The sequence below is a fragment of the Echeneis naucrates genome, chromosome 12 (genome assembly GCF_900963305.1).
Source record: "Echeneis naucrates chromosome 12, fEcheNa1.1, whole genome shotgun sequence".
Lineage (NCBI taxonomy): Eukaryota > Metazoa > Chordata > Actinopteri > Carangiformes > Echeneidae > Echeneis > Echeneis naucrates.
In genome coordinates, this window is record NC_042522.1 from 17826043 (window position 1) to 17838103 (window position 12061).

The following is a 12061-nucleotide window of genomic DNA, read 5'->3' on the forward strand; positions in this document are numbered from 1 at the left end:
GGTGCGTTTCATCGTGTGCAGAGATGCATTGGAATCTGTATTAGTCGCCTCCATACGAGAGGCAGCAACGGGTGGTAGCCCTCTTACCGCTTTAAGGATTCTTTGGTCCCCCAGTCTGTCTCGAAGGTCCTTGATGGTGTCCTGAGGGGAGACGGCGGGATCCTGTCGCACAGTCAAAGTCAGAGCGTTTGTCCCGGGACAAAACCTCAGCGTGCCCGAGCTGTCGGACCAAACTCTACACACAGCCGGGCCAGGACCTGGGGGACTGAGGGGGAGAAAGAACCCAATCCTTTCTCTGATAGACCAGACATCAGTGTTGGGAGAGCAGGAAGGGGCCTCCCCTGTTAATTCTACATCAGTCATCACATGTTCTCTTTGCTAAATCATTTATATGCTGCCACTGACAAGCTCTCAGGCTTTATCTGTACAGCTCTATCACTGTCAGTGGAAAGGTCAAGTAAATATGACCTCTTATCGCATCTTAGGCAAATCTACTGTGCAATCTATAAACATTGCAATTCCGTTCACTGCTAGTAGATGTCAGTGCTTGTCAGTCAAGCACAGACGCTTTAAGGTGCGAGTTCAGTGGTGTTCTTTGCTGGCTTAGTGCATTTTAACTATTGTTTTCCCGTTTTTATATACGGTCAATAGCAAATTCACTGAAACGTGGCCCTGTTCAGCTCGTGAGGAGGAGGTTTATGTTTGATGTTGCAGGCGTGGCCTGGTGTGGAGGCGTGAGCTGATAACAATCTCCATGTCATGACTAACACGGTCACAGATCATGAGTTGTTCGCAGCAGCATCGGCTTTTCAATCTAATACAAAAGTAATCAGCACAAGCTTCACTCGTAATGTAACGGCGTTCTCTTTAAAAACAATTGCAGTTGTTGGACTGAGAAACTGAAAGTGAACCTGCTGTTTCATACAATCTCAATATTAAAACATTTCTTTTTCAGGTAAGAGATATTATGACATCATCGCCTTACGCTGCCAGCACCCTGAACATGGCATGCTGGCCGTCCCTCTGAGCCAGCTGGACGGGCTTGTCTCCCTCCTGACTGGACAAGGTCAGCGCCCTTTGACCTCGCAGCTCGCGAATTAAGAAACGGGAGAGGTGGATCAAACCCAAACGCACCGCCAGGTGAAGGAGGGGCTCTCTGGGCCGAAGGTCAGCAGCTGGAGGGAGAGACAGGTTACGATGAAATGGCCCAAACTCAGTATCACTTTAAGCAAAGCAGTTTAAAAACACGCAACCAGTTCGGCAAAAAGAACATACTGAATATTATTGAACCTTGGCTGCGAGCTCGATTCTCGTCTATGTGTGGAATGTATGACAGCAGCACGTCATGCAGATGAAATACGGCTCCGCGTTACACAGGTCGCACAGCTTGTCAAGTACATTACTACCTGGAAAAACTGGATGCTTGGCTCAGCCCACACCGGCCGTGCAACATTTGCTGCACGGTTCGTCATTGTGGTATAAGTGATTGACATGTTGATGGTGGTTAATTACTACTTAGATAGTCACGCATGACTTGAAGCGCAGTATAAAGGGCTGTTGAAAATAATTAAACTCAGAAACAATGTGCAGAAAAGTTCAATTCCTATTTCCTCTACTCGCTGTAATCGGCTGCTGCTGCCCCGAGATGAACCAAAACGGTGCCGCTAATTGTGACCCAGTTTGGAGTGAGTGAGATGAGCGAAAGCTGAACCTGGCTTTGATGCAACATTCAGCAAACAAGCATGCCTTTGTTGTATAGGCCAGTAAACAAGCATTGCACTGAAGGACTACTTTGACACTTTGCATTTACACCATGATTTGCATGGACATTTGCACACTGCCATGCAGACACTGCAGAGGACTGAGCGGGCCATGTTGTCTCTGGACTGAGTGTGGACATGTGACATCTTGAACCTCTTTGGGTCTCATTTCAAACACACCTAGGTTCAATGCACACTAATAATGTGCCACATTTGAGAATGATGCTTTGAAACATCATGAATGACAAACGCCTCAGACTGGACTAAGGAGCGCGGTGAAGAGGAGGATTGTGGGAGTTGATTTAACAGACACAATTGTGTCTGCGAGACAACTGTAATCCAACTGAAGAGGAATAATGGCAGTAATTGGTCCGTCTTTGGAGCACACCGGCCTCAGCCTGGCTGGCTGGTCCTGCACATCATGTGATGGAGGAGTTAGGTCATGTCGGGTCTGAACCCTTGTCAACAGCAGAACGTACAATATCAACCTTTGGGGCAGAGCGGAGAGGAGTCCCTGATGTGGATCTGCAGCCTTGATTCTTCTGAGAACTGTAGATGATTTATAAGCACACAAAGGCTTTGGACGGTCGGCATTTACAAACCAACACTCTCACTTCTTATTTCATTACCTTCCCCTGGCTGACTGTCAGTGTTTTTCCACTGCTGAAGATAATCCATGTTGGCCACGGCCTGTGTGATCTTTTCATCCAGCCGCCTGAGAGCATCTTTGTCGCTTCTAATTTCTCCATGCGGCACATCTTCCTCATCTCGGTCTGAGCAGGCTCCACCAGGGAGCTCCTCATCAGCTGCCTCCGCCCACGCGGGAAACCTCTTCAGGACTTCTAGGTAACTCCCGGGGCCGAGCCGGTCCCTGTGTGCCCTCAGACACTCCGCTGCTTCCTGGGCAACGTCCCTGAGGTACTCCAGAGATGCTTCACCCTCCCATGTCTTGACGTGGTCCTCTGCATAAAAGTAAGACGTGACATAAACAACTTCCACGAGGTCGTGCCCTACGGGAGACAGAGAGGATCATAATAGATGGTTAAAGGCAGTAAATACCTGGGTTGTCCTACACTGACACAAAGACCTACCAGGAACTGTGAAGCACAGGGTAAATCCATCATCTCCTCTTTTGGCTGTGGTCACATGCGTAAGTCTGGAACCTCGTACGACAACATAAAACTCTGCGTCTTCAGGAGCGCTGCCTTGTAACTTTAATTTGGCCTCCACTTGTCCCTGAGGTGAGAGAAATTCATTTACAAGAAAGCTGAAGCTCATTTTCTGCATTTTCTTTTCCAGGGAATCTTTTTTAATCAGCCGGCTGACGGCTTAAATATACTTCAGTCAGTATGACTAAATTCTCGGGACTCTTTGTGTCGGATGGAAGGAAGCAAAATGGAGCAGCGGGGGGGGGGGGAAGAAAGACACCAGCTATTTTCTCACAATGGTGGAGAGCTGCACCCTGCCGAGCGTCTATTTCATGATGAGATTCATTATTTCTGTTATGTCATTGACCTCCTTTTTCTCTTCACCTCAAACAAACTCAGTTGGTTCTTACCTCAAAGACCCCCGTGACTACCCGTCTATTTGTGTGTAACATTTAACATTGTTGTGTTGCTCATTTTGTTTATGAGGGTTTGAGTTTGTGTTTCACTCATCATGATTGCACCATTTAGTCGACGGCTTCAGCTTTATTTTCAATCTGGGATGCATTTCGATCATTACATGTGTTGTAAACTCTACAAAACACATAAGCCTGGTTGGATTTTTTTTTTTTTTTTTTTATGATGATAAAAAACAAATGAAACTCATGAGAAGCAGAACAACTTGATTGTGCAGAAGCTCATGTTAACACACCCAAACCTTTTATTTTTCCAGTAACCAATGCAACGCACTGAAAGAGCGACTCTTGTTACTTGTATTCACTGACGAAAAAAAAAAAGGAAAAAGTTGATGTTTCTTTTGTCCTCACTGTTAAAATAGATTGACCAAATAATAGAACCCACAGGGTTTTGTTTACCTCCTCTGTATTGTTTTCCTGGAGCGCTGACCTTTACAAGAGAGTTAGTGCAGAGTATCGTTCAAGTTCAAGAGGGCTCACATACTTCAAGTTCCACGCTTGTGCAATATCTTATCTTTTGTTTTCTCGTGCTCCTTTGGGGTTTTATCTTGTGATTTATGGGTCATCCTTAATTTATCCTTATTGTTAAGAGTATAGGCAAACGGATTCATCATGTTGAAGCGTATTTTTAGGACCCGTATCATCTTAACATTTGTGACTTCTCCATGAATCTCTGTTAACTCCTGTAACATTTAGCAGGGCTGCACTGGAGGGACTTAATCCTCGTGAACACAACTGACAGCTACAGTTTCAGCTTTGAATGGCTTAAAAAAAAAAAGACCTTATTAATACTGAAGCAGGATTTAGAGTCTATATTCACGCTAGCGGCTCACTCAGGCTGTACTGGATGTTAAGTTGTAAACAGGAAAGTAGCCAAGGTTGATTCACTGGTAATTTTAAGGATGTCTCATATTTTCTCTTTAGTGCTAGATTGGTTGTGGCTGTGACGTGGTAAGGATTTATTGTGCGATCGCAGCTAACCGGCTTATGATAACACAAATTCTAAGACGACAACTTTGAATGAATATTCAAACTGATATCAGTCTCCTGTTTTGGTTCACATTGTCTCTAAAGCTTTAAACAACTCTTGAGGCCAGTCCAGATCGGTTGGTTCAGAGGTAGGTTTGACTTTATGTGTGTTAGAAAGCCGTTGCGTTGGACTGATAATAGAGATCTGACTCAGGCTGCGCTAAGTGCCACTTAGTGCACACTTACCACTGTTAATGCTATCGCTGATTGTTTTTCCACATAACATGAAGATAAGATGTCGGTCTGTGGTTTGCACAGCCAGCCTGATTTCTTACAAGGCCAGGTAAACACGGGACATCACTCCTCATAATTTTATAAGTGACAGAATTTCTTCCTTCGCTGTCCCGCAGCTATTATATCTAAATGTCAATGAAAGACAGGAGGAATATACGTGAACACACTTCGTCTGTTTTCACTGCTCCAGTGAGGCCGCAGTTCCTCCTTAAGTGCCCCAATCGTGTCCAACAGCCTCAGGTTTTATTGCTTTAAACCAGCAAAATTTGATAAGAGATGATTTTGTCCGATCCTAACTGTATGTCCTGGGCCTTAGGGAAGAGAAAGGAGGAAGGATCGGCGGTGCTGAGATGTCAGACTGATGTGATCTACAGCCTTTCCTGCTGCGCCTTATCATGACACAGCCTGATCCAGTAACAATGAAATATTCAACACCTTGCCTCCCATATGGGCAGTTTTCAGGCCAAGCACGATGTGTTAATTATGGAACGTAAACATGAGGACATGCGTCACATATGGATCAGGAGTCTGATACATCTGTAGGACTACAGTAAACAGACAGAAGAAGTAGAAGGTATCTGTTTTACACCGGTTTTCACAAAAACCCAGATCCAATGAAAAGACTTTGCAACCTCCGCGTGTTTTCATCGGATCAATGGGGAATACAAAAAAAACAAAAAAAAAAAAACAAAACAACACCAGATCTGCAGTCTGTGGTCACCAAGAAACCAGCAGCCATCAGCTCCTACTGCTCTGTGCCGTGATCTCCTGAGTGCAGGACATAGGTGACGTCAGGGGAGCAAGATAGCTGCCACTACAACAACAAAAACAGCTCGGATGACAGTGAAAAGACAGCCTGACGTCAGCGAGCCTTTTCTAATATGAATGTTAAAAATATGATACGGAGCAGAAACCGACAGAAATCACACTTCAGATGGTTTGGAGAACAATGAAGCCAGGCCGAGAATACAAAAACCAAAAAAGTCCTATTACAGTCACAACACGGTGAATTCTGCTTTGATCAGAGAGGGATGAGGAAAAAGCACATGCTTGGACCTTTCTACTGACGTCCGCTCAGCTCAGCCCATTTCACAAACATTCAAACCAGTATGACATTATCTAAAAGTGGCACAATACCACAGCGACACATCTGCACATTCACATCAGAGCGAAGTGAAGTGAGAGTCTTAAGGGTTACAACAGGCCTGTTCTCATACTCAGCTGAAACACATACCTCTGATTTAATCTGCTGTGCAAATGAGATACTAATAATTAGTCCACATGTCAGAAAAGGCTGTCTGTAAAATCCACGCTGTCACAAATATCTCACTTCAAAGACAGTGGGCTCCAAGTACAGACTCGATGTTACACAATAATACCAAGAAATCTCTTGATTTTGTGCAAAGGGGTGTAAAAATACGGATAAGATTAATCTTGATATGTCCGACCTGCATAATCGAGACAAGAGCATTTCATTTGTTTCAGTTAGAAAGATTATTTCCTTCTTATTATGTTTGACTTGCTGATCAGTAAATAACTGGCAGGATGAGGTTATCTGTTGGTTCTGCACTGCACTTAACGGTGGAAAAAGCAAATCATAAACCGCAGAGATGCCTCCTTGCTCGACGAGAATGGGATAGCTGGACCTGAACAAACATGCTACAGCAAGGATCCTGCTAATCTCCTTCCATTAGTGAACATGAAATTGTGCTGCACTGAGATAACAGCTGCCGTAAAGAGTCAAAACAGCAATGTTTCCAACCGTGAGACTAAACTTGTGAAATGCCAACAACGTGCTCTCAGTGAGAGCGTATCAGGAGCAAAGTCTGTTCGTTAGCACTAAATGCAAATATAATATAGTTTTGATGCCATTTGCTGTTTGATGGCAATGTTAACATTATTGAGGTCATCAGAGTCACTGCAGTTGATTCGTACGACATGCGGTTGTCAGGATATTAAACTCTGAATCACAACGTTGTGCGTCCTCCCAGCTGCGCGGCTGAGGCACATACTGTTCCAGATAATTCACGCTTCAGTTCCAGCAGGGGACCGAATTGAATGTTGTGCCATCCTCATTTTCATTTCCCATCAGTAAGAAAGTGAACATGGTGGATGATGAAAGTCACAAGGAGCACATAAGTCATCAGGATATCTCATCTAGGGACAAAAGCAACGTGCACTAAATTTCATGTGCACACGTCAGTTGGGAGGGGTGTAAACTTTGACCTGGTGGAGGTGCAAGAGGGAAAGTTTGCTGATGGAGAAAATTGTAAGAAATGAATAAACTGAAAATCTGTCTCATCAACCTATCCAGTGGTTGTTGACATATTTCATGAAATAAAAACTGAAATGTCAGCCTGAGGGTGGTGCTCAAAGAAAAGTCAGGGAACAGCTAAATCATCAGCACAGTCTTGGCAGGGGAAGACTTTAAGACACACACACACACACACACACCTGGACAACAAAACCACTTTAACATGAAGTCCTGCACCCGACCTACATAAAAAAAAATACCGCCTTACAACACAGGAACTCCCACACTTTCTGCCTGCAAGTCAATGCAGCCATTTAGCAATTGATCTGGCCTAACTGTATCTGCTCCGGGTCTGGCACACTGTTGCATGTGTGGAGGTGCACCATAAAACTTTACTGGGCGTGTTACAATAACAGCCTTTATATCACAGCAGTGTGCCGTGGCTTGCCTGCACAAGGCCCCGCATTGAAATCTGGACCTCATTCAGCAGTGAGAGTTGCTCCCGTCGAGCTGTGTGACCTTAGAGGGGTGGAGACGCCACTTCCTCTTAATGGAGAGGCGTATGTGTAAGTGGTGGAGCACATAATGATCCACATGCGAGGGGGTTTCAGAGCGGCTCTCCGTGAGCCAGTAGGCGCAAAGGTTTCAGAGTGAGCCTCCCACCCGCTGCCTGAAACTGGTGACACAGCAAAACATGCAGACACTCTGCTTACCAGAAATCTGGCAACGCTTCAGTGACTGGCCCACCCAGGCTTCCACACAGACAGGAGAATAGGGGCGAGAGAGTAAAACAGAGAGGGAGGGAGGGGGGGAGAGAGAGAGAGAGATGGGGGATATGGAGGATTGAAGGGAAGAAAGAAGACAGATGGAGGTAGCAGCATGAAACAAAAGTCCCACTATGTGAAACAACTTTAAAACAATCACTCAAACACACCTGCACTCGAACGCGCCATCCAAAAGGAAAAGTGTGTGTTTATTCAATTCATACAATTAGGTGTGTATACGCTTTAAAAAGCCGAGACACAAACGGGCATATTCTTTTCTGTTCACTCCAGGGACCGAGCTTTCAGGGGGGGGCCAACAGGCCATATAAGGCCCGGCCTCCCCAGAGACCGAACTACTCCCCCCTCCCAGCTTCGGTTTCACCTGCGACACAAGGCTCACCAGTCACCCACAGAGACTCAGGGCCGAGGGAGAGGAAAAGGGGCGACTGGAGGGAAAGACGAGAGCGCTCTAATTCTGGTGAGAACAAAAACAGGGCCGGGTCTAAATGTGGCAGACTAATCCAGAGGAGCATTCAGAGTTCAACTACTCGTCCCGACCGCTCCTGAAAGTAGCCCAACAGAACCCAGCACGTCAGAGAATCACAGAATTTGTCAGCACTTACATACAGAGGCACCTCTCTTCTGTTCACCTCCATTTTCTCCCCATCCAACGAGGCCTGGAGAGGAAACAGCCGTGTTACTATAATGAACAAAAACTTTTATGTGCTCAAACTGCTTTTTGGTTCACGGTGATCTTGTAGCCAAAGACGTAAGAGGCTGAAGGGATAAATTATAATTATGTGAAAATAGTTGACACTTATTGACACGGGTTATTTCCCAGGAAAGGATGTGAGATAAACATGTCGCTCTTTGCTTAAATCAGCCACCAGCGTGGATGAAGCTCCAGCAGCTCTGGCAAAGTGTTCAGGCAGAACACAACAAGTGAGCACAGCGTAACCGTATCATCATCTGCACACACCTGATCCTCTGCGACTTCACCCTCAGACGTGAATAGTGCATGACTTCAAAGCTGCACGGAGGACTCAGCTCTGCAGGCTGTACTTTGTCTGGAGGCTCATGGCGAAACAATTTGTGATGTGTTTGTTTACGTACGTGGTACACACTCTGCATGAGGAGCCAGCAGAGAGAGGGAAAATGTGTTTTCATGCATCCACGATCAAATAAGAGGCAGAAAATTGGAGAAATGGGTTCATATTTACTTCCTAATCACTTAAACGACCATTTTTTCTTTCATCCCAGGATTATAGTGCTTTCTTCTTTACTTTTCTTTACTTCTTTTACTTTACATAAATATGAATATAAAGTTTGACTAAAGCTGTCTGGGTCGAATCTGAGGTCATAATGAATCATGTAATCAAAATAAGCCTATAAAGTGACACAGCAACAACAACGCCCAGAGGATTCATTGTCTTAACATGTGGTTCAGTCACGTTATACTGTCCTGAGGGTTTATGGGACAATAATATCACTACCACACTTACGCAGTATGATATTGAGCCCAAAGGAAATGTTATACAGAAGAAGTCAACGCCACAGGCCGGGGCGTCGAGCTGCGTTAATCCAGCTCATATCAGTGAGGCTGGAACTTGGAAGGAGAGAAATCCAAATGTCATACAGTACAACAAACACTGTCAAGGCTCCACCGCATTGGGTCAACAAAAAGATGACTCTTACTTCTGCGGTTTGGAGTCCAGTTTTTCTAGTTTGCAGCGAGAAATTGATGTCAGTCATCGTCCTCAGCTTGACTTCAGCCTCTGACATGTTGAGTGTGAGTAAGAAACCTGAGCTGGCCGGTGGCCACGCACTCCACGGCGAAGCGTGAGAAAAGTGAGTGCATGTAACAAAGAGAATGTACGATGACATGACGGGAACGCTTTATGACTCGTGCACCGCTAGTGTGAGTATTCTCATAGGTGAACAAGTTGATCCAGCTCTCCTTGGATGTGATTGTTTGCTTTGTTTTTTTTTTTTTTTTTAATTCAGCTGATGCATGATGGAATGATTTAATTCCTCTCACATGACAGGCTGCAAACACTTATTAAGCTGTGTGAAAATGTGCCTTTTTCTGCTTTCAGCAGCCTCCACATGGAGGTAAAATGTCAGTCAGTGCTTCACATGAGAATATGCTGCTCAGTGTGACTAAGACGGATGATAATACAGAGTTCAGTCACTCCACAGTGCTGCTGTGCCTTCATGAGTAAAAACCTTTTTCCATGTCATTATTCAGTAGAAAAGTCACCTTTTCCAAACTGTTTCAATAACAGAAGTTCCCTAATTGGTGAACAACTGAAGGGATTGTTGGATGAGCTCACACACAAATAGGAAAACAGGCGTTGGATCATTAGTTTAACACACAGTCGGCACCTAAACGTCTCCTTCAGGAACAATAAATGACCTCTGCTGGGTTTCACTGGGAAGTGAAATTCCTGCATGCAACTATCAAATCAGAAAAGAGAACAAACGAGATTTTTAAAAAGTAAAGTTGTAAACTGAGCTCAGCAGATTGTGAGAGAGTTTTGAATCAAACAGAAATTCAAAATATCGCTTTGCTTTTTACGCTTTACCTGTGAACGCACCGTCGTTTTTTTTTTTTTTTTAATCATCTATAAATCAATGAAGTAAATAAACCTGATCACCACAAACTGTCGTCCTCACCAATCTTTACTTAAAGGTGATTTTTTCTAATAATCAGCGTATTGTCATTACCTGATGTCGCCTCTGTCTGTCCAAACTCGCTCCGATCGGCCGTGAACTCAGACGTGGTGAGACTTTCTTTCTGTCTTGGAGAGAAACAACAAAAATAATAATAATAATTAATAAATTTAAAAAAAAAACTTTTCCTGGTGCTCCGTTTCTTTCAGCCTGACAAACAGCACCAACCAGGAAACGCTGTGTCGTGTCCCTAACCCTCTCCGAGCCCCCTCAGTCCTGCAGGGAGTCGGCTGTTTGCAGGTGTCGCAGCCTCGTTCCTCCTCCCTGCAGCCCGCACAGCCCGCACAGCCCGCACCTCCCCTGCCCCCCTCCCTCCTCCCTCTTCCTGCACGCACCAGGCTGCCCCGCAAGACTCCTACAGTTTAATGCTCCGTTTGTAAAAGATAAACTGCCCCCCGAACACAACTGGTGGGGTGGTGTGAGGGGGGGCTCTGGCGAACACCGTGGTTGCAGGTCAATTTCAATTCCCTCCAATCAGAGATAAGGTCGGAGTGACGTCACAGAGTCGTCTTGCTAAATCTTTGCAGCAAAGAGGTGCTTTCACACCTGAAAGCAGAATAACGCGATGAATGAGAAAAACATTTCATTTCGTTTGTTAGGATTGAAGCGAATACAAGTCTATTATTTCTTTATTATATTTCCTTTTCTAATGGTCACAGACTTGTTGACTTATGTCAGTGGAATAGGTGATGTCACAAAACTGCTGAATACTACATTTCCCACAATGCAGCTCAACAACCAGCCCACCCTCGAATGTCCTGTTTGGTTATACTGGATGAGAGAAAAGTTTAAACAGCCCAGTAGAAGTCACGGTGAGTCACTGTGTGTGTTATCTTTTCAACTACATTTACACTAAAACAGTAAAAACAAGCATCACAAAAACACTTTTACATAAATATTATATAAATCTGAAAGACATTAGATGCTTAAATAATGATAAATGTCGGGAGGGGGGAGTAGTTCGGTCTCATAAATAATTCATTAAATCAAACATCACTCAGGACTTCTGCTGCTGATCAGGAGATGTTGTTGATGTTGTTAGAGGATGCTGCACAGCTGATATTACTGAGTCAGTTCACTGACTTGCACACAGACATGTGACATTAACAGGAAGTGAGAGGACATCTTTCCCACCCTTCCTGCTCCCACACTTATTCCACTGACTGATAATAAGCAACAGATCAAATGTCTTAAGTGGTGTCAGCTGTGAGAGGCTTCAGTTATACCGTCCTGCTTTTGAAACTGCCATAAATTTGAGTTAATTCAGTTTCCATTGCCATTTCTTTTTATATTATGTCATTTTCACCCTCCCTATTGCTATTTTTTGTTATTCCCTTTTTATTGTAGGCTGTTTTATTTATTTTTATTGCTCCTAATCATTCCTGTCTGTTTTTTGTTTTTAATTGGTGTTTATCGTTTTTTAATTAGAGTTGGGACACAGAACATTTCATTGCACGTTTCACTGTGTATGACTGTGTATGTGAAAGATAAAAACTTTGAATTTGAGCTTGACAGTTGCTCAATCAGTGAAATGAAATTATTATAGGCATTTGGGAAATAAACAAACCTCACAAACTTAAATCAGGTCTGCAACTTATGACATATGAGACTGTGGTGCCATCTGTTGGCAAAAGTATAAACGTCAGCAAAAAAAAAGTGAGTGCAC

The 12061-nt window shown here is 44.2% G+C and overlaps 1 protein-coding gene across 5 annotated transcripts in view; it reads right to left on the minus strand.

The window, feature by feature from the left end:
• Positions 1-10700, minus strand: part of arhgef28a (Rho guanine nucleotide exchange factor (GEF) 28a) — a 34230-nt gene extending 23530 nt beyond the window's left edge. For 4 of the 5 annotated variants that reach the window (XM_029515426.1, XM_029515424.1, XM_029515425.1 and 1 more), the window contains exons 1-7: positions 10564-10700; positions 10390-10463; positions 8286-8339; positions 2852-2996; positions 2390-2770; positions 986-1175; positions 88-265 (exon numbers count right to left, since the gene is read on the minus strand). In XM_029515426.1, the coding sequence (XP_029371286.1) occupies positions 88-265; positions 986-1175; positions 2390-2770; positions 2852-2996; positions 8286-8318 (927 nt within the window). In that variant the 5' untranslated portion in view covers positions 8319-8339; positions 10390-10463; positions 10564-10700. The remainder of the gene's footprint in view (positions 1-87; positions 266-985; positions 1176-2389; positions 2771-2851; positions 2997-8285; positions 8340-10389; positions 10464-10563) is intronic. The other variant, XM_029515423.1, reaches the window with a different exon arrangement.
• Positions 10701-12061: the final 1361 nt, after the last annotated feature.